General features: G+C 38.4%; 5 protein-coding genes and 1 pseudogene across 6 annotated transcripts; 1 reads left to right on the forward strand and 5 right to left on the reverse strand.

Annotated features, from left to right (window-relative positions):
- Positions 1–193: 193 nt before the first annotated feature.
- Positions 194–2,508, reverse strand: LOC111808807 (Pyridoxamine 5'-phosphate oxidase family protein). 2 transcript variants are annotated; one of them, XM_023694996.2, is made up of 6 exons: positions 2,150–2,505; positions 1,867–1,902; positions 952–1,153; positions 789–867; positions 594–711; positions 194–459 (listed from the first exon to the last, which is right to left on the reverse strand). In XM_023694996.2, the coding sequence occupies exons 1-6, from the start codon at positions 2,329–2,331 to the stop codon at positions 435–437; spliced, it is 642 nt and encodes a 213-aa protein (XP_023550764.1). In that variant the 5' UTR covers positions 2,332–2,505; the 3' UTR covers positions 194–434. The 2 variants fall into 2 exon arrangements, with proteins under 2 accessions (XP_023550764.1, XP_086973120.1); XM_087116994.1 differs by lacking the exon at positions 194–459 and having other exon boundaries at positions 489–711; positions 2,150–2,508.
- Positions 2,509–5,205: 2,697 nt separating this feature from the next.
- Positions 5,206–6,281, forward strand: LOC111809321 (metalloendoproteinase 5-MMP pseudogene; annotated as a pseudogene).
- Positions 6,282–6,292: 11 nt separating this feature from the next.
- Positions 6,293–7,496, reverse strand: LOC111809288 (metalloendoproteinase 2-MMP-like). The gene is made up of 2 exons (XM_023695732.2): positions 6,955–7,496; positions 6,293–6,731 (listed from the first exon to the last, which is right to left on the reverse strand). The coding sequence occupies exons 1-2, from the start codon at positions 7,463–7,465 to the stop codon at positions 6,298–6,300; spliced, it is 945 nt and encodes a 314-aa protein (XP_023551500.2). The 5' UTR covers positions 7,466–7,496; the 3' UTR covers positions 6,293–6,297.
- Positions 7,497–8,599: 1,103 nt separating this feature from the next.
- LOC111809322 (metalloendoproteinase 2-MMP-like) lies at positions 8,600–9,631 on the reverse strand. The gene is made up of 2 exons (XM_023695763.2): positions 9,124–9,631; positions 8,600–9,050 (listed from the first exon to the last, which is right to left on the reverse strand). The coding sequence occupies exons 1-2, from the start codon at positions 9,626–9,628 to the stop codon at positions 8,617–8,619; spliced, it is 939 nt and encodes a 312-aa protein (XP_023551531.2). The 5' UTR covers positions 9,629–9,631; the 3' UTR covers positions 8,600–8,616.
- Positions 9,632–9,872: 241 nt separating this feature from the next.
- Positions 9,873–15,001, reverse strand: LOC111808302 (ABC transporter B family member 15-like). The gene is made up of 7 exons (XM_023694205.2): positions 14,706–15,001; positions 14,567–14,621; positions 14,296–14,474; positions 13,758–14,215; positions 13,129–13,669; positions 12,079–12,972; positions 9,873–11,379 (listed from the first exon to the last, which is right to left on the reverse strand). Exons 1-7 carry the CDS (start codon positions 14,961–14,963, stop codon positions 10,012–10,014), a joined length of 3,753 nt encoding a protein of 1,250 aa, XP_023549973.2. The 5' UTR covers positions 14,964–15,001; the 3' UTR covers positions 9,873–10,011.
- Positions 15,002–18,612: 3,611 nt separating this feature from the next.
- On the reverse strand, positions 18,613–23,937 carry LOC111809324 (ABC transporter B family member 15-like). The gene is made up of 7 exons (XM_087129548.1): positions 23,472–23,937; positions 23,333–23,387; positions 23,064–23,242; positions 22,526–22,983; positions 21,895–22,435; positions 20,735–21,619; positions 18,613–20,098 (listed from the first exon to the last, which is right to left on the reverse strand). Exons 1-7 carry the CDS (start codon positions 23,760–23,762, stop codon positions 18,731–18,733), a joined length of 3,777 nt encoding a protein of 1,258 aa, XP_086985674.1. The 5' UTR covers positions 23,763–23,937; the 3' UTR covers positions 18,613–18,730.
- Positions 23,938–25,697: the final 1,760 nt, after the last annotated feature.

The raw sequence follows: 25,697 nt of genomic DNA on the forward strand, positions 1-25,697 counted from the left end.
CTCGCTCACACATTACTCGGTGTCTAGCTCTAATGGCCCAAGCCCACCACGAGTAGACATTGTTTGTTTTGGCTCGTTACGTATCGTTATCAGTCTCATGGTTGTTAAAACACGTCTATTAGGGAGAGGTTTTCACACCTTTAAAAAAAATGTTTCGTTCCCCTATCCACCTAATATAGGAACTCGCACAAAGTGTGTAGAATGAGTAATTAATTAAAGAAATAAATGTGTTAATATCATAACACATTTATCAAACTTGTTACAAATTTATTTATAAATAATACATGATTGAAGACCCATCAGCAACTCTGGAATGTGGACAAACAAATGAACGAAACTTTATTCTTCCCATAAACAATGATTCTGTATAAACTTTTTACAGTTCAAACCCAGGAAGCTGATATGAACGGGGAAGATCAGAGTGTACAACAAATTCATTTCATGGATGTGAGCTCATCCCTGAAGATGTAAGAATGAAAAGCATCAGCAGACTGAACAGAATTCTTCTGATTAAGGACTAAATTTACAGAAACTGAAGTCTATTTAACTGAGTTTAGGATTGACAATCCTGGTGTTTTGATATTGATACTCACAATTTGAAATGTAGATATTGATCGACTGTAAGAGGCTTCGGCCCACCGAACCAATCGATCAAGAATATGTTCTCAATTACTAATTTGTAGAACCGAAAGTCGTGATCCTTAGGCCACTCTGTGATGAACATAGACAAGAAAAATAAATGTAATGTTGATGAACATGGAAGGAAATTATGGCTTGAGTTTACTTACTCTTCATCTCTGCATGCTTTGAGAACAAGGACGTTTTAGCAAACTCGACTTCTTTGGAATTAGGATCCACCTGCCTCAGCTGTAGGCCAAACAGTGATTTAAGTTATTCAAGATGAACAGAAGATAAAGTTGGAGAATGTGAATGTGAAACCAACAATTTTACCTTCCCGATCAACGTAATCTTCGCGCAAGTCGGGTTTTCGGGATCTATCTTGCCACAAGTGCCAATAGGGTACTCACTTAGCGTAAATGAAGCCCTCTCATCTGAGATTGCATATCTTGCAGTTGGGTCAAGAGTAGTTAAGTAGAAATATGGCGTGCCTCGACCTTTGCCCGGTGGCCCATCACTAAACGAAACCACATTCCTGCAGGAGCAAATATTCGCTTAATCTTTGTATATTCTTCTTTCCTACTGCTAAATACCTTTCTTAAGTTTAGCCCCATTGTAATCAACAGATAAGTGCTTCGAATGAGTCGCACACAGATATCAGAGGTCAGTGATTAGTTCTGAATGCAGGAGGACGAGATAATCGGCGCGAAACAATAGAAAGACGTAGCACAACAAGGATGTTCAGAATTCTAGATGTAAAGCTGAAGACATGTAACAGGATGATTGTAGAAGATTGTTTGCTTCTTACTCATTAAAGCAACCAACAACTGATCTATGCAATTTTAAAATCACAAAGAAACATGACATGAAAATGAATCTACATCGTATTGGAGAGGTGCATGAAGTAAAATGAAATGAACTTAGGTTCAAAGTGAACAATATCCTATCGTTTCTTAGTTGAAAAATGGTTTTGAAACTATTCTCATCAAGGCTCTCAAAATACATGGGATTGAGCAAATTGAAACCTGTTTGGATTGACTTTTTAAGTGCATAAAACTGTTTTAATCAATCCAAACATGCCATTAATATCAGAACAAATTCATTTCAAACATGCCATTAATATCAGATCATATTAATTTTGCTTACATCCATAGCTCAGAAAGATGTAAAAGATTCATAAAATTCCTAGAAAGCAGCTAAAAATCGAGGACAGCTTAATAGAATATGAAATGAGTAAGAGATGGTTACCCAAAAGGCGCTCCCCCGAAATCACTTGAGATGGTGCTGCAGAAAATAAACAAAAACAGTGAAAATTTTGAGCAAATTTAGACACTCCACAAGATTTCAAGACATCGACTAATAGAAAAACAACAACAATCACTCAAAAGCTAACAAAACGCTAAATTCCTCATTAAATCCAAACGTCCCTTGCAAATTTACAGCCGAAAAAACAAAGGTTCAGTCAATCAACTCGAATCAATTCGATTAAACAACAAAGAATGAACTAAATTGAATCAGATGCAAATTATACCTCAAGATTCCCCATGAATTCTGAGAAACCAACCAACGGGCAGTGGCCGCAGCATCATCCGGGTGGGGTTTAGAACTTAGAAGCAACCGACCCCGCACAAAAACCTGCAATCCAGCAAAAGAAGATGCCAAATACACAAAAAACAGATAGTAAAACAGACGATTGAAGATGCCACCGGCCATCTTCGGCTAGAAACCACAAGAATTCGGATTAACCGAGTATAGATTAGGAGTGATGAAGATGATGATCAATAATCCGAATACCAAACTGAATTTATACTCGAAACCCACTTCAACTGCAGAACTGGAGGGCCATTCACGAGTAGAACGAGTGCAGAAAGCTTATGGACTAAGTTGGACGGTTTGAGGAGAGATCCTGACTTGTCGGGCCGGGTACCGGATTTCACCCGCCCCTAGATTTGCACTATTCCAGCTGGCGTTTCCTAAAAGTTTTTACTCATAAATATATTTCACTAATTCTTGATTAATATTTTTTTTATAATAAAAGTAAATTTCATATCTATTTTTTAAACAAAATAGGAAGGGCTTTTTAAAATTTAAATGTATATTTAAAATATAATTAAAATTTTAATTTAATAAATTACTACAGGTCACTCTCCATATATGTGTTTTTAGAGTTTTTATTTTAAGTTAAAAAAATATTATTAGAAATTTTTAGAAGTTTAATTTAGGAATATTTTTATTAAATTAGCCAATTCTTTTCCTTTTTTTATTTTTTCTTCTGTCCTGAATTTCTTTTTCTTCTATTTATTTATTATTCGTTTCTAATTTAATTTTCCTCTCTATTTTCTGCTCTTTTCTTTTCGTTTCCTCTCTCTTAATTTCCTTCATTTCCATCTCCTAATTTATTTATTTTTCTTTCTAACTTATTTAATTCCCATTCATTTTCTGAATTTGTTCAAATTTTCTCCAGACCTATTTTAATTATTTAATTAACCTATAGTAATTTAATATTAATTTACCAAATGGGGTAATTTGTATTAATTTACATCTACTCATTTACTTGATACAGTGGTTCAAATCTCCAAGCATTAGAGTATCCATTTAACCTCAAAAAGGAAAAAAATAAAATAACCGTCAACTTAATTACCTATCCAAATTAGGGTTTATGATATTACTTTAAAATGGCCCCAAACTCGAACCCTTCTTCACAAATCACCTCGGCTTCTATTTTCCAAGCATCTTGAAGGTTGGATGAAAATTCCACGTCGGCTAATTTAGGGAATGATCGTGAGTTTATAATCCAGCAATACTATCTCCATTGGAATGAAGTATTTTGTGGAAGCTCAAAGTAAATTCATAAGAGCTTATGCTCAAAGTGGACAATATCATACTATTGTAGAGAGTCGTGTTCATTTAACATTTTGAAGGAAGCTGCAACAACAAGAAAGGAACCCATGGGGTCAAGGTGTACCTTCAACGCTACGGTTACTTAAGCAAAGACGAACCCAATTCTCATACGGACGCAATCGACGAGGCCTTGGAGGAGTCATCCATTAAATCATATGAGAAATTCTTCAAGCTGAACGTGAGCGGGGTTCTGGACAAGGAGACGCTAGATCAAATGTGGAAGCCGCGCTGTGGTGTAACAAGTCATGGCCGGTTGAGAAGAGGCACCTGACGTACGGATTCATCCACAATTACCCACCAGAGCAGGTGGGTCGAGTGATGCGAGGCTTTGAGACATGGGAAGCCAACACCCATTTTACATTCTCCCGGTCAGCGAGGGTCCAAACGGCTGACATACTGTCTAGCTTGGAGAAAGAGGCGTGGGGAAGGGGTGTTCCTTTTTTACGTTGTGACCTGGAGTCGGTGGCGTTGCATGAGATAGGACATGCTCTTGGGCTTGCCCGCTCTAACATTTGCCGTCATGTGGCCTCACATGGACTTTGGAGTCCAAAAGACCCACTTGCATGATGATGATCTTAATGCTAATGCTATTCGTGCTGTATACGGCCCATAAAATTATAAGTCCCGATGGACCAACAAGACTCTCACAATGGTATGATATTGTCTACTTTGACCATAAGGTTTCGTATCAATAAATATAATATTATTTGATTATAAACCTATGATCATTTTCTAAATTAACAAATTTTTTTGTAATTTCTTACACAGGAATTCAGAAAATACCTGATCAAATGACATTTTCTTTTGATCCAATTTTTTTTTCTTCTCCTTATCATTCAGGAAAGACAAAAAAAATTCAGGGTAGCAAACATTCTCGATAATTTCTCTTAGATTCGAATCCATAGCTGATGATAGAACTATAATAAATATTTTATGTTTCATACTCACACGAACCCATATCCTTGCTTTTCGATCCATCTCTAATTCTAGTCTTCCTCCCCAATAAGATATTATGGTGCCGGTATAAACCGAAATTTCGTTATGGTCCAATTCTGACCGATAATAGATACCGAAGCTTTGCAATATTTGACTGATCACAATTTTGTATAGTCCATTTACTATAGAAGTTCTAAGAAATTCATTAAAAAAATGTTTCCAATAAAAATTGTTTGTTTTTGTATATCCCTACCCGTTTTCCTAATTAATCCTGCAGATATATATGTGGGACTTTCATCCACCAACAGCCCATCACTTCTATTTCTGAGCCACAAATAAAAATGGAAATGGAAGTGATTATGATATTAATGGTATATATATACATATACATATATTTATTTAATTTTAAGTCTTTAAATTAATATTTAATATATAAAATTCAAAAAAAATAAAAATAAAATATTTATTTGATACAAATTTTAATAATACATTGAATAAAATATATTATTTCCATTTTGGGAAGATTATTTTACACATTTAGTACGTAAAAAATTGCTATTATGGTGGACTTTCTTTTTCATTTTCCTCTTTTTTCTTTCCTAATATTGTCTTTTAAATCACATGTAAATTAAATTAATTATGTCCTAAAATCTTTCCAATTAAATTAAATTAATTAATTCTCCGAATAATAATTTACTTTTATTATAATTGATTTTTTTAAGATTCCAAAATATTTGTTTCTATAAAAAAAAAAAAAATAAATAAAAAAAAAATAGAGTTTCCAAATAGCACACCTCTGGCCTTAGCTTTAAAACGGCGGCCCCAAACTCCAAAACCATATGCACAAATGGGTTTCAAATTATGTGTCCAACTCTTCCTATTACTTGCCTTCATCGCGCCACACTTGGCCTCGGCCCGTAATCTTCAGGGTAGCCGCAAGGGCGACAACAGGAAAGGCATCCATGGCGTCAAGGCTTACCTTCAACGCTACGGCTACTACGTGACCCAAAACGAAACCAATTCTCAAACAAATGCATTCGACGAGGCCTTGGAGGAATCAATTAAATCATACCAGAAATTCTTCAGGCTTAACGTGAGCGGGGCTTTGGACAAGGAGACGCTGGATCAAATGGCGAAGCCTCGATGTGGGGTGTCGGATAATTTCACGACGGCGGGTGGGAAGCTGGGTGGTTCTTATTATGCTTTCTTTCCAGGACGCCGCATTTGGGCGCCTGAAAAGAGGCATTTAACGTACGGATTTATCCACGATTACCCATCCAAGTATGTGCCTCAAGTGATGCGGGCTTTTGCCACATGGGAAGCCAACACCCATTTTACATTCTCCCAAGCTGTGGGAGGCCAAACGGCTGACATAGTTTTAAGCTTCGAGAGAAGGGATCATGGAGATGGGCATCCGTTCGATGGACTTGGGGGAGCATTGGCCCATTGTTTTGGGCCTATTGATGGGAGAGTCCACTTTGACGCCCAGGAGATTTGGGATTGGGGTATTCGTATATTACAGAATGACTTGGAGTCCGTGGCATTGCATGAGATTGGGCATGCCCTTGGGCTTGGCCATACCGACGTTCAAGATGCCGTCATGTGGCCTACCATGAACTTTGGGTCCAGGAAGACTCGCTTGCATGATGATGATATTAATGGTATTCATGCTCTATATGGAAATTAAAATTAGAGGAATTTATTAATTGTATTGGTTTTTTATGCTATGTTTTTTTTTTTTAATTCTATTTCACTAATATAAAATCATATTACTTTTTATTTAATGTCACATATTCATATAAAATAATTTGAATTAAGTTACTTGTAAAAGACAATAGCTGCTCAAGAAGTAGTGGTGTATAATGCGTTAATGCCTGCAATGTCATCGGCATGCAAACCCTTGGTAGCTCCTTCCATGATGGTTGGCCACATTATTGCTCCTTCGACCGAGCTGTGTTGTAGGCCGAGAAGGTGTCCGATCTCATGTAATGCGACTGTCTCCATGTCGAATGAATCGGGCACGGCGCCGATGGCCCATGGCTCAACGGCGTCGAAATGTAATCGCCCGTCTGTTGGGGAAAAGGCGTGGGCTATGACCCCTCCAACGCCGTCGAATGCTTCTCCATCTCCATGGTCGCCACTTTCAAAGCTTATTTTGATGTCGGCTGTTTCGTAGCTAGAAGCTTGGGAGAAGGTGAAGTGTGTGTTTGCAGCCCATGTCGTAAAAGCTCGACCCACCGGAGCTATCGCCTCTGTTGGGGTTCCCGGGAGGAATCCTGTAAAAATATACTCCAACTCCTTAATATTGAAATTACCAAATATTAGGAATCACGATCCTCTATAATGGTATGATATTATCTATTTTGAGCATAAGCTCTGGTGACTTCATACTAATGAAGATGTATTCTTTATTTATAAAATCCACGATCAACGCCTTAATTAACCGCCATGAACGATCATATAATTTTAAAATTCATATAAATAGAAGATTCGTCATACCATAAGTGAGGTGAGATTTGGAAGCTGGCCATTTAGGGTTTCCATCAAAGAAAGCAAAGTGAGAAACACCATGGAAACGACCACTGATTTTCCTATGTCGATTCACCATTTTCTTACCCGAATTCATCCTCGTCTTGCCATGGAAAACATCGGCAACCCCACATCGAGATTTCGACATAAGAGCTAGCGTCGAGGCATCGAGAGTCCCAGTAGCCTCAAGATTGTAATTGAGCTGGTAAGTTCGAATGCCAGACTCTAAAAGCTCGTCGAACTCATCATCGTATGTTTTAGAATGATTTTGAACATGATTCAAGTAGCCGAAGCGGTGGAGATACCGCTTCATTTGGTGGAGTCCTTCCACCGTGTCGCCTTTCTTACATCCATTGAGGTTGTTCAGAAACAGCAAACCATGGGAATGGGCAGGGTATTGGTGAGAGGATGATATTAAAGGGAAGAGAGTAATGAGAAGAAAAAGAGAGGAAGGGAAGAAAGACAAGGATTGAACTGCCATGGCCGACGGAGATAAGCGCTGTGATTGGGTTGGATTGGATTGGGTTGGAAAAGAAGGGTGTGGGGTACTTAAAGAACAAAGAATTAGGAGAGGTGACATAGGTCAAAACAAAGGTAGAATTTGTGATGCGTTGCAGTCAAGCGATGGCTTAAGAATGGGAAGGTGTAATAGTAAATAAACGTTTCAATTTTAGATTGGAATGGAAAAATGGCCTACTTTCACTCATTTCTCTCCCATTACCTCTTTATATATAATATACCATTAAATTCGCGTTAAAAAAATAAAAAAATACACTTACGGGCCGTACACGTATCAAAATTACTCATAAACTTTCAAAAATAACATTATTATAAAGTTCAGATAAAGTGGGTTTTTGTCTATATTGATTGTAAAAACTTTTTAAAACTTTTTTAAAAAATAAAAAAATACACTTGCCTACGTTAACATGTTTCAAAATTACTCATAAACTTTCAAAAGTAACGTTAAAAAGTTTAGAGATAATTTTTGAAGTGGGTTTTTGTCTATTGATCGTAATAAATTTTTTTAAACTTTTTTTTATATAGATAAAGAAGGTTAACATTACATTTAAAATATCAAGAATAATTGTTAAATGTAAGGAAAATTTTAAAAATTATATATATTTATTTATTTAAGTTCGAAAGTTTAGAGGTATTTTTTAAAATTAAATTATAAATGATAAAAATTTGGTAAATTTTGGACGTCGATATTTTCTTATGACTTGAAAAAACAATATTTGAGACTCCAAGTACAACTTGTTTGAACCGTTAAAAAAACTGTATAAACTGAAATTATTTGTTAGGCCTTTCTGTTGAAACTAATAAATTTCAAAGCAGTCATTGTGGACTTGGTCAAACCTAACCGTTTTAATATTAAATAAATAATAATTCATTTTCTGACGCAACTGTCTACTCAGCCAGCTCATTCTTCCTAATTTGTTAGTATTAATATTCTTTTAAATACTTATAATTAATTTAAAATTGTATGTTTCATATAATACGTGTATTGAATTAATTTATTATATTGTTATATTAATTAGTTACCATAAAGTAATATTATTACATTAAACATGAATTAAAAATAATGATTAATAACTAACAATAGTTTGAAGTGAAAATTAAAAGCCTTGGTACTCAAGAAGTAGCAATGTATAAAGCCTTGATGCCTGCAATATCATCGGCATGCAAACCCTTGGTAGCTCCTCTCATGATGGTTGGCCACATAATAGCCCCTTCGACCGAGCTATGATGAAGGCCGAGAAGGTGTCCGATCTCATGCAACGCCACCGTCTCGACATCGTAGGAATTAGGAACCGCCCCATCGGTCCAACGCTCGACCGCGTCAAAATGTAACCGCCCATCTGTAGGGGCAAAAGCATGGGCTAACACTCCTCCAACATTGTCAAAGGGAGAGCCATCTCCATGGTCACCCCTTTCAAAGCTTATTTTGATGTCAGCAGTTTTGTAGCTAGATGCTCGGGAGAAGCTGAAGTGAGTGTTCGCAGCCCATGTCGTAAAAGCTCGACCCACCGGATCTATCGCCCCCGACGGAGTTCCAGGGAGGAATCCTAAATAAATCATGATATTAGTATAGAAGATGATGTAAAATATAACTCAACTTTATATGAAAACTAAATTTACCATAAGTGAGGTGAGACTTGGAATTAGGCCATTTAAGGTTTCCTTTGAAGAAAGTAAAATGAGAAACTTCATGGAAATGACCACTTTTTCTATGTTGATTCACCATATTATTGCCTGATTTCATCCCACTCTTGCCATCGATGATATCCGCAACCCCGCATCGAGGTTTCGACATTTGAGCCAATGTCGTGGCGTCGAGAGCTCCGGTGGCCTTGAGATTGTAGTTGATTTGGTAAGTTTTAATGGCTGACTCCAAGAGCTCATCAAACTCATCATCATTAGATTTAGAATGAACATGAACATGATCATGATCATGATCTTCCAAGTAGCCAAAACGTTGAAGGTATTTCTTCATTTGGCCAATTCCTTCCACTTTATCCCCTTTCTTGCATCCATCAAGGTTGTTCATAAACACCAATCCATGAGAAGATGATCTTAAAGGGAAGAGGGAAACTAGAAGAACAACAGAGAAGGTGAAGATAAACGACAGTCCTTCACATGCCATTGCTCTCACTTAATCCGATGAAGGTTCCCAAAGATCTATGGCCTTTTTATACTAAAATTGGGTTGATTCAAAGTATTCCCAGAAAATGGATGAGTAAAAAAAGGGCCCAAAATTCTTAGGCGTACTATAGAAGCAATGGGTTCTTAGATTTTAGTATTACATTTCGTTGAAGTTTCTCAAAGAAAGCTTCAAATCTTCTGACTTTACCCAATTTGATTAACATAATTTTCAACTTGTTTGACCGTTGAGATAAAAATAGAGATATTTTTATTAATTTACCAAATTACAGATTAAAGATAAGACTTAAAGACTGTGGTTAAACTAGAGCTACCAGCTATTCTACAGTGCCACCAATTTGATTGAAACTCATACATACACACACACTAGTGGGATGTACTCTGCAAATTAACCAAAGCATAATAAGCTCCCTTTTCCCCAATACCCATCAACGACGAGTGATTCCCAGTCTCCACTACCTTCCCTTTATCCAAAACCGCAATCATGTCGCAATTCTGTATGGTGCTCAGCCTGTGCGCCACCACCACGCTCGTCCTCCCCACCATCACTCTCTCCAGCGCCTCCTGCACCAATTTCTCCGACTGCCCATCAAGCGCACTTGTCGCCTCATCCAGCAGCAGCACCGTCGGATTCTTCAGTATCGCTCTCGCTATTGCTATCCTCTGTTTTTGCCCTCCCGACAGCTGCAATCCCCTGTCTCCACACAACGTCTCGTACCCATCCTTCAATCCCGAGATGAAATCGTGTGCGTTCGCTGCCTTCGCCGCTTCGATTATCTCCGATTCGTCCGCCGTTTCTGAATATCCGTACACGATGTTGTCCCTTATTGTTCCGGCGAACAGCGTCGGCTCTTGGCTCACTAATGCGATGCGTTTTCTTAGCGTTCGGAGATGATACGATTTTAAATCTCGACCGTCGAGTTGGATCGTTCCTTTAATCGGGTCGTAGAATCGCTCCACTAGCCCGATTATGGTGGATTTTCCCGACCCACTTTGCCCAACCAACGCCGTGGATTTACCTGCCTCGATTTTGATTGAAAACCCGCGGAATATCATCGCCTCCGGTCGAGCAGGGTAAGAGAAATCCACTTTCGTGAATTCGATTCGGCCGGTTAATTTATCCGGTTTGTATCCTTCTGGGTTGTCCGGTTCGATTTTGGTCATCCGGTCCAAAACGTCGAAAACCGAACTGACGACGCCGAACCCTTTGGCTAGATCTGACGTCATGCTGCCAGCGTCGGCGATGACACGGCCGATGCTGACCAAAACCATGAAGGTTTGGAAGACACCTTTAGCAGTGGTTAGGCCTTGGGATATTAACTTGCTGCCGTACCAAAAGTTCAAAGCCCATGTACAAATGGTGAGGCTTTGGGAGCAGCCGAGTCCAATTCCGGCATACCATGATTGCTTAATGCCTTGTTGGGTTGGGCCTTCTTGCTCCTTCTCGAGCATTTTAAGGATGCGGTCTTGTGAAGAGAAGGCCGTGACGGTTCGGAGGTTGGAGACAGCCTCAGCGGCGAGCTTACTGCACTGTTCTTGGGATTTGGTGGCGTTTTTGGACATCTTCCGTAGGAGTACTTGTCTTGTGTAGTAGCAGCTAATTACTGCTGGTTGGGCTGCGATTACTACAAGCGCCAGCCTCCATGAAATTATAAGCCCCAATGTGAATGCTACGACTACTGCTGAAATGGTTTGCATAATTAGAGCCATTCTATCGCCCACTAGGGATCGAACCTGCCCAAAAAGGAGCTCCTGGTCATACTTCAATACAAATTCATTCCAAATAAATGGGTTTTGTAGCCGGCCCAAGGCCAACCCTACCCGATTTGGACTTTCCCTCTATGCTTCCGCTCAAGGTTTTAAAATGCATGCATATACTAGGGAGAGGTTTGAAAGAAAAGAAAGTTTGGTTTCCCTCTCTAACCAATGTAAGAACTCAAAATCCATCTCACTTGGGAGCCCATGGGAGCCCATTGTCCTTGCTGGCACACGACTTTGTGTTTGGCTTTGATACCATTTATAATAGCTCAAGCTCACAACCGAGTAGAAATTGTCCTCTTCGGACTTTCCTTTATGTGCTTCCCCTAAAGTTTTTAACATACTTTTACTAGGGAGAGATTTCCACATCTTTACAAGAAATGTTTCGTTCCCCCTTTCTAACGAATGTGGGAACTAAATCATCAGCGAAGGATTCTACCCATCGCTTAGTGGGGCTTAGCCAACAACACGTGCATTTCGAGGCCAAAAAGCCCCTATAACTGGTTGGCAATCAAGCGATGGGCCCATGCATCGCTTCTAGCCTGAATTCTAACTTAAAGGCGTTCGGTCATAATCCAGCGCACGGTAGACAATCATGCGAATCAACGGTTCCTCTTATACTAAGCTGAATTACTATTGCAACACTATCGTGAATAGGGTGAAACAGGTTTTTACCATGTTGGCATCTTGAGAGAGTCGGGAGCAAATTGCCCCGCTAGAATTCTCGTCCTGATCGAACCAGCCAACTTCAAAAGTAAGGATCTTGGAGAACATCATCTCTCGAATTCTTTTGGTGAGATATTCTCCCATGTAAGCGAAGTTGTAATGTTCACAAACGTTGACGAGGAAAGTGAACATAGCCAACCCAACAAACCCAAGCGCATAAGTCCTCGTCTTGGCTTTAATCTCCTCGTGACTTGTTAAAAAATACACGGAAACCACCGATCCCATCAAGAACGCGTACACAGGCTGCACAGCGCCGAACAGCATCGCTGAAATGCACCCCATTATAGCTTGCTTCCATTCCGGCAGATTCAAAGCCAGAAGTCTCCTAAACGATGGCTTTGGGAGTTTTTGTTTATTCTCGATAACGGTAGTTTCGTGAACTGGGTTTGACCCGACCGAGTTTACAGAGCTGGAGGGGCTAAGGAAGGAGAGGCGGCGGCTGCCAAAGCTTCTGGTTTTGTCGAGGTGCGGTATGGAAGATGCGGAAGGTTCGTTGGGGGATTGGTTCTGCGCCGCGGTTTGTTGAAGGTGGACGAGGGAGGCGTAAATGCCGGTTTGGTTTTGGATGAGGTCACTGTGAGACCCTGTTTCCATGACTCTGCCGTTTTGGATAACGGCGATGAGGTCGGCGTTGCGGATGGTGGAGAGTCGGTGGGCAATGACGATGGTGGTGCGGCCTATGGCGGCTTTGTCGAGTGCCTCTTGGACGACACGCTCTGATTCCGAGTCCAAGGCGCTGGTGGCTTCGTCCAAGAGCAGGATTCGTGGATGCTTGATTATGGCTCGAGCTATGGCGATCCTCTGCTTTTGGCCTCCCGACATTTGTACTCCTCTTTCCCCCACCTGTATTTCAACTTCAAATTATTACACTATAATAGCAAACAATTTGACATTTGTAAGCAACTGAATTCCCAAACAAAATACACTATAAAACTTCCTTAAAATCCATGATTAAGTTATGATTAAGTTAAAAGGAGACTACTACTAATATTAATTTACCTGGGTATCATATCCTTCCGGAAACAGAGAAATAAAATTATGAGCATTAGAAGCTTTGGCAGCCTCCACGATCTCATCCATGGTGGCATCCTCCTTTCCAAACAGAATATTCTCTTTAATGGAAGTGGCAAAAAGAGCAGGCTCTTGACTAACCAGACCCATTTGGGACCTCAGCCATTTCAATTGCAGCTTCTCAATCCCCACTCCGTCCATCAGAATGCTCCCTCCCAATGGGTCGTAAAATCTCTGCAGCAGAGAGATGACGGTGGACTTGCCGGAGCCGCTGCCACCGACGAGGGCAACGGTGCGACCGGCGGGAATTGTGATGGTCAGATCCTTCAGAATTATGGTCTCCGGGCGAGACGGGTACGCGAATTGGACGTTGTTGAATTGGACCTCGCCGGAGACATTTTCGAGGATTTGACCTTCCATGTCGGCGGAGTCGATTTTAGGGACTCTGTTTATGATCTCCATGATTCGCTCCCCCGCCGCAATTGCCTCGGAAAAGTATTGAACGTTGGAAAAACTCGTACCAACTGCCCTGTCATTTCGTTAATTTCCCATGCAAATATTAGTTTGTAACAACAAATTGACGAGAGAGAGAGAGAAATTTAGGGTTGAGTTCTTACAATCCGCCGACGGCAATGGTAACTCCAACGGCATAAACAGTCCCACCTTGAGCGCCATGGTACATAACCATTCGACTTCCATACCAAGCCATGAATGCCCAAATTGCAAACGAAACCCCATTACTTCCGATAGCCAAACCTTTAGAAAGTCCCTGTTTTAGGCCCAACTTCACCGAAGTTTCCAACGCCGACGAATAATCCGATTTAATCTTATCTTCTCCAGCGTAGGCATACACAGTTCTAATCGAAGAAACCGCCTGCTCTGCTACCATTCCGGCCTTTTTATACCCTTCCATGCTTTCTCTCGCGAAACCCATCAAGGTTTTGCCGTAAAGAAGACCAGGGATCAATAACAAGAGCACGAAAGGTAATCCCACCAACGCCTGCTGCCATAACATTATAAACCCGACAATGTAGCTTCCAAGAAATGTGGCCATGTTCATCAAAAAGTTCGGGATCTGGATAGATTCCCGACAACCCATGTCAAATAAGATAAAATTTTAACTAAATTATAAAAAAGTAAAAAGAAAGGTTTAACCTTTTCGCTCAAAACGTCTTGAATCACTAAGGTATCACTGGAAACAGAGGCGATAACTTCGGAGGTGCCGGTGACATGCATATCGAAATACCCAACATCTTGCCGGAGAACTGCTTTAAGATATCTCGCTCTCATCCTCGCCGTCTGTCGCTCGCCGGTTCTCGTCCAGCAATACCCTTCTGAAAAAAGTGAAACAGAGCAAAAACGTAAGTATATTCAGAGAGCCTCTGAGTTGAAACAATTCAAAGAATTCAAAGAACTCCAAACCCACCGAGAAAGCTAACCACAAAAGCCCCACAAGCAACGTACAAGAGAATCGCTGCATTCTGTCGCCAATCAAAGAACAATTTGATCAAAATAAATTAAAAAAGTAACAGAGTTTTGTGAGAAATGAATTGAAAGAAGGGTACTCTGTAGATGGTGTGAAGAAAAAGATGCATGTTGTGGCTGGAAGCGGAAATTTTAGAGGTATTGCCGATGCTGTTCATGAGGCGGCTACCGACTAGCAAAACCACAGGTCTGGTGAAGCCGTCGCCCAAAGCTCCGATGAACCCCAAAGTCATGAGCAATATGTCGACGGCGTCGGCGTGCATGAAAATCCCCTTTATACCCCCACTCCTCTTCTTCTTACTATTGCTTCTCTCCAAATTTCCATTTTTCTCCCCCATTTTTTATTTTCTCGGAATCCAAACAGAATTAAAAACTTTGGAAGTAGTAGTGGTTACGTGTGTTCTACCCCGCAAGGACCTGTTTATATAGCTGACTTCCACCTGAACTAACTTAATAAATTTTCATTTTCATGCTTTTAAATAACTTAATATTTCAACTTCTTTAATTTAAAATAGTTTAATTTATATAATAATTTAATCTCCAAAATTTTATTTTATTACAAATGTATTATATCTCTAATTAATTTATCTACCTCCTTATGCTAAGAGATTTCATTAAATTCCTTTATTTAGATTATTAATAAAATTTTACAAATGAATTTTTTTTTTAGGTTTACGTTTAGGGTTTAAAATTTTAAGTATCAAAATCAGCTTAAGCATAAAACATAATAGTTCGTATATTAATAAATGAAAAAAAATCTTATAGTTTATGTAATTATTAGTGAATTTTTTATAATAATGTTTATGTGAAATATTATCATTATTTATGTAGTTATGTTTTGTAACAAGATTCAAAGTATTATGGATGGGCAAAAAGTTCAGATTTGATACTATTTTTAGTGTTAAAATATTGGTTTACATGTATTTATTTATTTATTTATTAAAAATTTAATGCTTAAAATCGTATTTTTTGTTTCAGAAAAGGATTACAATTTTAACCATTTGAATTCTATTATGGTAAGTTAATAAAGAGGGTGAATTCTATTATGGTAAGTAAATAAAAATGTGTACAGTATGAAGATTACTTACTGTAAATATTCAAATAATCCAACAATAAATTATTACGATAATCGATGATTCATTAAAGCATAAAATAAAGTATTTTGTTTTCTTTAACAGTGGATACCATGTATAATATATGTTTTTAAAAAATATATATTATTTTATTTTTAATTTTAGAGTTTCAAATTTATCTAATTATTATTGGATTATATTTGAATATAGCTCAATAGTTATAGTATTAGTTACGTTAATTGTTAATTATTGTTAATACTCCTACATTATTATATTTTAGAGGTTAAAAAAAAAAAAAAATTGAGAGGTTTATATTGGAATTAAGCAAATGATTTTTTTTTTTTTTTTAATTTACATTTTTAAAATTATTAAACTTAGAAATATTTATTTCTATGTTGACTTAACTTGGGATTTGGTGATCCTACGTGGACATGTCTGGGAGAATAACGTGGAAAGATTTTCAAAGGAATCTTTGACCCGGATAAAAAAACAATTATAATATTAAAATAATAGAATACCATAATTTTATTAGTGTGTAAATTAAAATAGGAGATAAGAACAGAGAAGATTGGTGATCGTTTCCGATTCTTTTTATTAATTGAGTTTGAATTTTGTGCTTAGGGTGGTGTTTTTTATTTTTTCTTACGTTTGATTTTTGGTTAAAATTAAGAGCATTGAATAGATTTGGTTGGGTAGTAATTTAATTAGGTATAATTTTTGTTTTTAATAAAAGTAAAATAATATTTTATAAAATATCTATTTTATTTATTTATTTATTTTCAAAATTTTGCAATTCAATATTAATATATATTTTTAAAAATTATCTTAATCAATTTTAAGAGTGGTTAGAGAATAAATAATTATAAAATAGACGGCTGTTCGAAATTCTACTTTTTTATTAATATATATAACAATTACGAGTGACGGTGATATGAATGGTATTTGTATATATACACGTACGTATAATTAAATGATTTACTGAAATATAGTGCTAAAATTCTCTCTAAATTATTATTATGAGTAATTATTTATCTCGATAAAAACATAATATTGTCTATTAAATCCCATGAGAATTAAATTTAATATCGACCAATGGGTATGTTTCATCTTATTTTAATTATTTAATATTTAGTATTAAATTTTTTATGCCATATTATTTAATATTTAACATCCGTCAACTTAATTATGCATGCCAAATTTAAAACGAACAACTCTTCTTCACAAACCAATCCTTCCAATTTCATGGCAATGATTTTCAATTTCATTGCACCCAGCACCTAATTTGGCCTCGGTTCGTCATCTTCACCGCCACAAATGTAAGACTCGAAAATTTAAAATCTAATTTTTTTTAGGTCGAATTTTTAAGATTTTGTTGAGAGTCTTACATACCAAATTTGGAGATGAGGCAGTAGATAAACATGCTTAGTAATAATAGTTACAGACCAAATTTGGAGATGAGGCAGTATAGAAACTTAGAGGAGAACATTCTTGACTCTTAAATCATACAAAACCGTCAAGAAACGAGGAAAAATTCAAAAGTAAAGTTCTTGGATCTAGATTCTAGGATTTCCTTCAAATGTGTGAGATATGGTAAGAGTTAGAATTTGAAATTTGAGAATGTTAATCTAGAGAGGATTTTGCTCACGTCCTACGAAGGAGGTTGTAGTTGATTGGGATTGGAAATAGGAGTTTCGACATTTGTCTGGAGGTAGGTATTTATGTTTCTTGCCATCTTTGGATTAAGATAATTATCTCTATGGTTACAAATAAATTACAAAAAAAAAAAAAAAAAAAAAAAACCTACTCATGGATGGATATACATATCGTGAAGTAATCGTATTAATCCGATTTACGTAGAAAGAAATATAGAAATGCAAAGAAAATGAAAAAAGTAATCGTATTCTAGAAATCACAGAGGAAGACAACGACCCGGACACGTGTCAGGCGGAGAAGAGAGCTGCGCATCGCCGGAGAAGAAGGGCCACATGTCAAGCATCCATTGGATGAGGTCGGCGGCCCGCGACCCGATGACCCGCACACAACTCGAACCACCGACCCGACTTATCATTGCCACGCGTCAGCATAAAAGAATTCGAATTTCCAGCGCGTCCTTCCAATTTCGAACGATCGACCTCGACCTCGGTTGACCGTTCAGCGGGCGCCACGTGGCAATACCTCAGCGTGCATCATCCCTCCCTCATGCGCGTGCAGTCGCGTGAGGTGCTGTTTCTGTCTTCCCGATTTTTCTCCCGGTTCTAACTCTAACCCTATTTTTATATGAAATAGGACTTAAATGGGGAAAATCAGTATTTGTGGACACGCTATTGGTGTAGAAACGCTAAACAAAGAACACGCGTCAATCATGTAAGTCACCACACAGAACTTTAAGAAGAAATACTCGTAGGAGTCGTATAGTTATGCATGCATGCTACTTTAAATACCTTAGGTGGTAGCTTTCCATGATTGAATGTAGATAACTTGTTTGCTAAGAGTATAGATGTATTATGTGAAGTATTTTGAGAATTATTTGAGTGTTGCAATTATGTTTTAAGCTTCCGCTTTATATGTATATGTTTAATTCATGTTGGAAGGAAGACGGGAACTTGTGAACTCTGCGCTTCGGGAGCTTGATGGATGTTATCGTCCCGCTGAGCATGTATGTTTACTGTGCATGAATTATCTATGATGATGCTAAATGATACTTGTGTGCTTCCATGACCCACATTTATGATAAAGTCTAGGGATTCGTGGTTAGAGGACTAGTCACTCAGTATAGACCTAACATGTCTCCTAGGAGCCCATGAAACTAACACGACATACGAATTAGAGTTATAAACTACCACGACATGTCTCCTAGGAGCCTATTTTATTCTTTTTGTGATAAAATAGAGAGATTATTATTAATTTATCCATCTAATAATTAAAAAAAAAAAAAAAGATAGAGGGGTATAAGAGTTATAAGACTGGTTAAACTAGAGCTACCAATTATGCTCCAGTGCCACCAATTTGATTGAAATTCATACACACACACACTAATGGGATGTACTCTGCAAATTAACCAAAGCATAATAAGCTCCCTTTTCCCCGATCCCCATCAGCGACGAGTGATTCCCAGTCTCCACTACCTTCCCTTTATCCAAAACCGCAATCATGTCGCAATTCTGTATGGTGCTCAGCCTGTGCGCCACCACCACGCTCGTCCTCCCCACCATCACTCTCTCCAGCGCCTCCTGCACCAATTTCTCCGACTGCCCATCAAGCGCACTTGTCGCCTCATCCAGCAGCAGCACCGTCGGATTCTTCAGTATCGCTCTCGCTATTGCTATCCTCTGTTTTTGCCCTCCCGACAGCTGCAATCCCCTGTCTCCGCACAACGTCTCGTACCCATCCTTCAATCCCGAGATGAAATCGTGTGCGTTCGCTGCCTTCGCTGCTTCGATTATCTCCGATTCGTCCGCCGTTTCTGAATATCCGTACACGATGTTGTCCCTTATTGTTCCGGCGAACAGCGTCGGCTCTTGGCTCACTAATGCGATGCGTTTTCTTAGCGTTCGGAGATGATACGATTTTAAATCTCGACCGTCGAGTTGGATCGTTCCTTTAATCGGGTCGTAGAATCGCTCCACCAGCCCGATTATGGTGGATTTTCCCGACCCACTTTGCCCAACCAACGCCGTGGATTTACCTGCCTCGATTTTGATTGAAAACCCACGGAATATCATCGCCTCCGGTCGAGAAGGGTAAAAGAAATCCACATTCATGAATTCGATTCGGCCGGTTAATTTATCCGGTTTGTATCCATCTGGGTTGTCCGGTTCGATTTTGGTCATCCGGTCCAAAACGTCGAAAACCGAACTGACGACGCCGGACCCTTTGGCAAGATCTGACGTCATGCTGCCAGCGTCGGCGATGACACGGCCGGTGCTGACCAAAATGAGGAAGGTTTGGAAGAGACCTTTAGCAGTGGTTTCGCCTTTGGATATTAACTTGCTTCCGTACCAAAAGTTCAAAGCCAATGAGCAAGTGGTGATGCATTGGCAGCAGCCGAGTCCAATTCCGGCATACCATGATTTCTTAATGCCTTGTTGGGTTGGGACTTCTTGCGCCTTCTCGAGCATTTTAAGGATGTGGTCTTGTGAAGAGAAAGCCGTGACGGTTCGGAGGTTGGAGACAGCCTCAGCGGCGAGCTTACTGCACTGTTCTTGGGATTTGGTGGCGTTTTTGGACATCCTCCGTAGGAGTACTTGTCTTGTGTACAAGCTGGTAATTGTCATTGGTTGGACAGAGATTATTACAAACGCCAGCTTCCATGAAAGTATAAACCCCAATGTGAATGCTATCACTACTGCTGAAATGGTTTGCATAATTAGACCAATTCTATCGCCCACTAGGGATCGAACCTGCCCAAAAAAGAGCTCCTGGTCATACTTCAAAACAAATTCATTAAATAAATGGGTTTTTGTAACCGCCCAAAACTATCCCTACTCAATATTATTCTCTTTCAATTTTCTCTCTCGTGTTTTTTTAGAAGGTTTTAAAAGGAATGCTTGGTTCCCCTCTCTAACCAGTGTGGAACTCACAATCCATCTCATTTGGGCGCCTAGTGTTCTGGTTGGCACACCATTTGATATTATCCTATTTGGGCTTTACCTTGTGGGCTTCCCCTAAAGGTTTAAAACGCGTTTACTAAGGAGAGGTTTCCACATCCTTACCAGAAATGGTCTGTTCCTCCTTTCCAACCAACGCGAGAACTAAGTTGTCGACAAAGGATTCTACCCATTGCTTAGTGGGAATTACGTTACAAGGCAGCCCATGAGATTCATCCGTCACAAGGACTTAGCCAACAACACATGCCTTTGGGGACCAAAAAGCCCCTATTGCTGGTTGGCAATCGAGCGATGGGCCCATGCATCGTTTCTTAACCCGAATTCTAACTTAGACGTTCAGTCATAATCTAGTAGCCAATTATGTGAATCTAAGGGTTCCACCCGTACTAGGTTGAATTACTATTGATGAGTAGAGTAACAGGGTTTTACCAGGTTGGCATCTTGAGAGAGTCGGGTGCAAATTGCGCCACTAGAATTCTCGTCCTGATCGAACCAGCCAACTTCAAAAGTAAGGATCTTGGAGAGCATCATCTCTCGAATTCTCTTGGTGAGATATTCTCCCATGTAAGCGAAGTTGTAATGTTCGCAAACGTTGACGAGGAAAGTGAATATAGACAACCCAAAAAACCCAAGCGCATAAGTCCTCGTCTTGGCTTTAATCTCCTCGTGACTTGTTAAAAAATACACGGAAATCATCGACCCCATCAAGAACGAGTGCACAGGCTGCACAGCGCCGAACAGCATCGCGGAAATGCACCCCATTACAGCTTGCTTCCATTCCGGCAAGTTCAAAGCCAGAAGTCTCCTGAACGATGGCTTTGGGAGATTTTGTTTTTTCTCGATAACGGTGGTTTCGTGAACTGGGGTTGACCCGACCGAGTTTGTAGAGCTGGAGGGGCTAAGGAAGGACAGGCGGCGGCTGCCGTTGCTTCTGATTCTGGCCAGGTGGGGTATGGAGGGTTCGTTGGGGGATTGTTGCTGCGCGGCGGTTTGTTGAAGGTGGACGAGGGAGGCGTAAATGCCGGTTTGGTTTTGGATGAGGTCACTGTGAGACCCTGTTTCCATGACTCTGCCGTTTTGGATAACGGCGATGAGGTCGGCGTTGCGGATGGTGGAGAGTCGGTGGGCAATGACGATGGTGGTGCGGCCTATGGCGGCTTTGTCGAGTGCCTCTTGGACGACACGCTCTGATTCCGAGTCCAAGGCGCTGGTGGCTTCGTCCAAGAGCAGGATTCGTGGATGCTTGATTATGGCTCGAGCTATGGCGATCCTCTGCTTTTGGCCTCCCGACATTTGTACTCCTCTTTCCCCCACCTGTATTTCAACTTCAAATTATTACTATAATAGCAAACAATTTGACATTTGTACACTTTTGACATACTTCCTCCTTAACAATCTACAACAGTCTAGGGAAATTCTGTAATAGCCTTTCAAGGCTAGATTCCTTTTCTATAATCCAGGCTAGATTCCTTTTCTATAATCCTCGAACAAAGTAAGCAATTTGTTCGACATTTGAATTACTTTCCCAATTTTTTTTTTTTCTTTTGTTAGACATCTAAAGGATTGAATTTAAAAGGTACTTAATTTACCTGGGTATCATATCCATCAGGGAACAGAGAAATAAAATTATGAGCGTTAGAAGCTTTAGCAGCCTCGATGATCTCATCCATGGTGGCATCCTCCTTTCCAAAAAGAATATTCTCTTTAATGGAAGTGGCAAAAAGGGCAGGCTCTTGACTAACCAGACCCATTTGGGACCTCAGCCATTTCAATTGCAGCCTCTCAATCCCCACTCCGTCCATCAGAATGCTCCCTCCCAATGGGTCGTAAAATCTCTGCAGCAGAGAGATGACGGTTGACTTGCCGGAGCCGCTGCTACCGACAAGGGCAACGGTGCGACCGGCGGGAATTGTGATGGTCAGATCCTTCAGAATCATGGTCTCCGGGCGAGACGGGTACGCGAATTGGACGTTGCTGAATTGGACCTCGCCGGAGACATTTTCGAGGATTTGACCTTCCATGTCGTCGGAGTCGATTTTAGGGACTCTGTCTATGATCTCCATGATTCGCTCCCCCGCCTCAATTGCCTCGGAAAAGTATTGAATGTTGGAAAAACTTTTACCAACTGATCTGTCATTTCGTTAATTTCCCAAGCAAACATTAGTTTTTAACAACAAATTGAAGAGAAATAGACAATTAGGAGATGGGTTGAGTTCTTACAATCCGCCGACGGCAATGGCAGCTCCAATGGCAAAAATAGTCCCACCTTGAGCACCATGGTACATAACCATTCGACTTCCATACCAAGCCATGAATGCCCAAATTGCAAACGAAACTCCATTACTTCCGATGGCCAAACCTTTAGAAAGTCCCTGTTTTAGGCCCAACTTCACCGAAGTTTCCAACGCCGACGAATAATCCGATTTAATCTTATCTTCTCCAGCGTAGGCATACACAGTTCTAATCGAAGAAACCGCCTGCTCTGCTACCGTTCCGGCCTTCTTATACCCCTCCATGATTTCTCTCGCGAAACCCATCGAGGTTCTGCCGTAAAGAAGACCGGGGACCAATAACAAGAGCGCGAAAGGTAATCCCACTAACGTCTGCTGCCATAACAGTATAAACCCGACAATGTAGTTTCCAAGAAAATTTGCCATGTTCATCAAAAAGTTCGGTATCTGATAGATTCCCGAGAACCCATGTCAAATAATATAAAATTTTGACTAAATTATAAAAAAAAGAAAAAGAAAGCTTTAACCTTTTCGCTCAAAACGTCTTGAATCACTAAGGTATCACTGGAAACAGAGGTGATAACTTCGGTGGTGCCAGTGACATGCATATCGAAATACCCAACATCTTGCCGGAGAACTGCTTTAAGATATCTCGCTCTCATCCTCGCCGTCTGTCGCTCGCCGGTTCTCGTCCAGCAATACCCTTCTGAAAAAAGTAAAACAGAGCAAAAACGTAAGTACATTTAGAGCCTCTGAGTTGAAACAATTGAAAGAATTCAAACAGTTCCAAACCCACCGAGAAAGCAAACCACAAAAGTCGCACAAGCAATGCACAACAGAATCACTGCTTTCTGTCGTCAATCAAAGAACAATTTCATCAAAATAAATTTAAAAAGTAACAGAGTTCTGTAAGAAATGAATTGAAAGAAGAGTACTCTCTCGATGCTGTGAATAAAAACTTGCATCTCGGGGCTGGAAGCGGAAATTTTAGAGGTATTGCCGATGCTGTTCATGAGGCGGCTATTGACGAGCAAAACCACAGGTCTGGTGAAGCCGTCGCCCAAAGCTCCGATGAACCCCAAAGTCATGAGCAATATGTCGACGGCGTCGGCGTGCATGAAAATCCCCTTTATACCCCCACTCCTCTTCTTCTTACTATTGCTTCTCTCCAAAATTCCACTTTTCTCCCCCATTTTTTTATTTTCTCGGAATCCAAACAGAACCATCGCCGGGAAAATTCCCACAACGGAGCAGTCGGAGAAGTTGTGGTGGTTACGTGTGTTCGACCCCGCAAGGACCTGTTTATATAGCTGACTTCCACCTGATGTAACTTTCTTAAATTTTCATTTCCATGCTCTTAAATAACTTAATATTTCAACTTCTTTAATTTTCTTACTTCAATTTAAAATTGTTTAATTTAATTTCCAAAATTTAATTTTATTACAAACGTATTATATCTCTAATTAATTTATCTACCCCTCTAGTTTTAGAGATTTCATTTACTCCCAAAATTTGTATTAATTTATGTTATTAATATAATTTTACAAACCATTTTTTCTTAAGTTTAGGGTAAATGAAATTTTCTTAATTTATAGTTCATGTAATTATTAGTTAATTTTTTACAATAATGTTTATGAGAAATATTATTATTTTTTTCTATGTATTTAGATTCAAAGTATTATGGATTGGCAAAAAGTTCAGATTTTATGTTACTATTTTTAGCGTTAAAATATTGCTTTATATGTATTTATTTATTTATTTAAAAAAATAATGCTTAAAAGCGTAAGCAATGACGATTATAAATTTATTTTTGTTTTAGAAAAGGATTAGTTCGAATTCTATTATGGTAAGCTTACAATAAAAATTCAAATAATCCAAAAATAAGTTATTACGATAATCGATGGGCACTTATTCTAGTGCATAAAATAAAACATTTTGTTTTCTTAATAATTCACTCCACTAAACTTACCATTTTAAAAATATACATATTATGATTTCCAACTTATCTAATTATTATTGAATTATATTTGAATATAGCTCAATAATTAAGATATTAATTATCGTGTAAAACTTGGATAATTGTTAAGTCATCACTACCACTTTTAAAAGAATATAAATTTTTATTAAAATTATTAGACTTAGAAATATTTATTTCATTTTAAGTAAATATGTTTATTTAACCTGCGAGTTCGTGACCCTGTATGGACATGTCTTAATCACGACAAAATTTATATATATATATTTGAAATAATAGAATACCAAGTAAATTAATACAAAATAGATTGCTATGGTACATAACCATAGAGACTCATTTATTGGGACATTCTCCAATATAATTGCACAACGCACCTAAACCCCCACCCCATTTTAAATATAAATATATTTATATAAATAAACATATTTTTTTAAGTATTAAAATTTGAGTTTTTGTTGAATATTATTAGATTTAATAGGATGTTATTTTTTTTTAATAAAAATTATTTAAAAAAAAGAATTATTTATTAACAAATTACTATATATAAAAAAATTATTACTGGCTATTTGAATTTCTAAAAAAATAAATTGAAAATGTAGCAGAGATGTAAATTGAAATAGGAGATAAGAACAGTAATGTTCTCCATACACTTGTAGAAATCTCTACCTCTGGATATTAATTGAGTTTGAATTTTGTAGTTAGGGTGATGTTTGGTATTTTCTTACGTTTGTTTCTTTTCTAATTTTTTTATTTTTTATTATTTATTTTTTATTTTTTCATTTTATTTTCCTTTTCATTTCTTTCTCTTTATTGCTATTTCTTTTTTTCTTTATTCCTTTTCTCAACTCCTTAAATTCTCTCTAAATTTATTTTAAAACATGACTTTTTTTAAAATTAAATTAATTATCTCCTAAAAACTTCCAAATTTAATATCCATTATAGAAATGAGGTTTATTTTAAATATTTAATTAACCTATAACAATTTAATATTAATTTACCAAATGATTGTAGTTTATACCGAGGTTGTAACAGATTCTAATTATTTTAGAAGTTAAAAAGTTATAATCATTTTAACATATTTATTCCTAAAATCAGGAAGAAAAAAAAAAAACCGTCAACTTAATTATGCATGCCAAATATAAGACAACTGGCTCAAACTCGAACCCTTCTTCACAAATCAATCCTT

Source organism: Cucurbita pepo, chromosome 13, assembly GCF_057944985.1.
Source record: "Cucurbita pepo subsp. pepo isolate OVF chromosome 13, ASM5794498v1, whole genome shotgun sequence".
Taxonomy (NCBI): Eukaryota; Viridiplantae; Streptophyta; class Magnoliopsida; order Cucurbitales; family Cucurbitaceae; genus Cucurbita; species Cucurbita pepo.

Bases quoted from the DNA above. Each gene is read 5' to 3' on its own strand.
- LOC111808807 (XM_023694996.2), bottom strand. From the start codon at position 2,331: ATGGCCGGTGGCATCTTCAATCGTCTGTTTTACTATCTGTTTTTTGTG. The intron at 1,903-2,149 runs GTATAATTTGCA...TATTTTCTGCAG, and splicing joins AATTCATGGGGAATCTTGAG to CACCATCTCAAGTGATTTCG. The intron at 1,154-1,866 runs GTAACCATCTCT...TTGCTCCTGCAG, and splicing joins TTCGGGGGAGCGCCTTTTGG to GAATGTGGTTTCGTTTAGTG.
- LOC111809288 (XM_023695732.2), bottom strand. From the start codon at position 7,465: ATGGCAGTTCAATCCTTGTCTTTCTTCCCTTCCTCTCTTTTTCTTCTC. The intron at 6,732-6,954 runs GTATGACGAATC...ATATTTTTACAG, and splicing joins CAAATCTCACCTCACTTATG to GATTCCTCCCGGGAACCCCA.
- LOC111809322 (XM_023695763.2), bottom strand. From the start codon at position 9,628: ATGGCATGTGAAGGACTGTCGTTTATCTTCACCTTCTCTGTTGTTCTT. The intron at 9,051-9,123 runs GTAAATTTAGTT...TGATTTATTTAG, and splicing joins CAAGTCTCACCTCACTTATG to GATTCCTCCCTGGAACTCCG.
- LOC111808302 (XM_023694205.2), bottom strand. From the start codon at position 14,963: ATGGGGGAGAAAAATGGAAATTTGGAGAGAAGCAATAGTAAGAAGAAG. The intron at 14,216-14,295 runs GTTAAACCTTTC...GAATCTATCCAG, and splicing joins AAGACGTTTTGAGCGAAAAG to ATCCCGAACTTTTTGATGAA. The intron at 12,973-13,128 runs GTAAATTAATAT...GTTGAAATACAG, and splicing joins CGGAAGGATATGATACCCAG to GTGGGGGAAAGAGGAGTACA.
- LOC111809324 (XM_087129548.1), bottom strand. From the start codon at position 23,762: ATGGTTCTGTTTGGATTCCGAGAAAATAAAAAAATGGGGGAGAAAAGT. The intron at 23,243-23,332 runs GTGGGTTTGGAA...TACTTTTTTCAG, and splicing joins TTTTGTGGTTTGCTTTCTCG to AAGGGTATTGCTGGACGAGA. The intron at 22,984-23,063 runs GTTAAAGCTTTC...GGAATCTATCAG, and splicing joins AAGACGTTTTGAGCGAAAAG to ATACCGAACTTTTTGATGAA.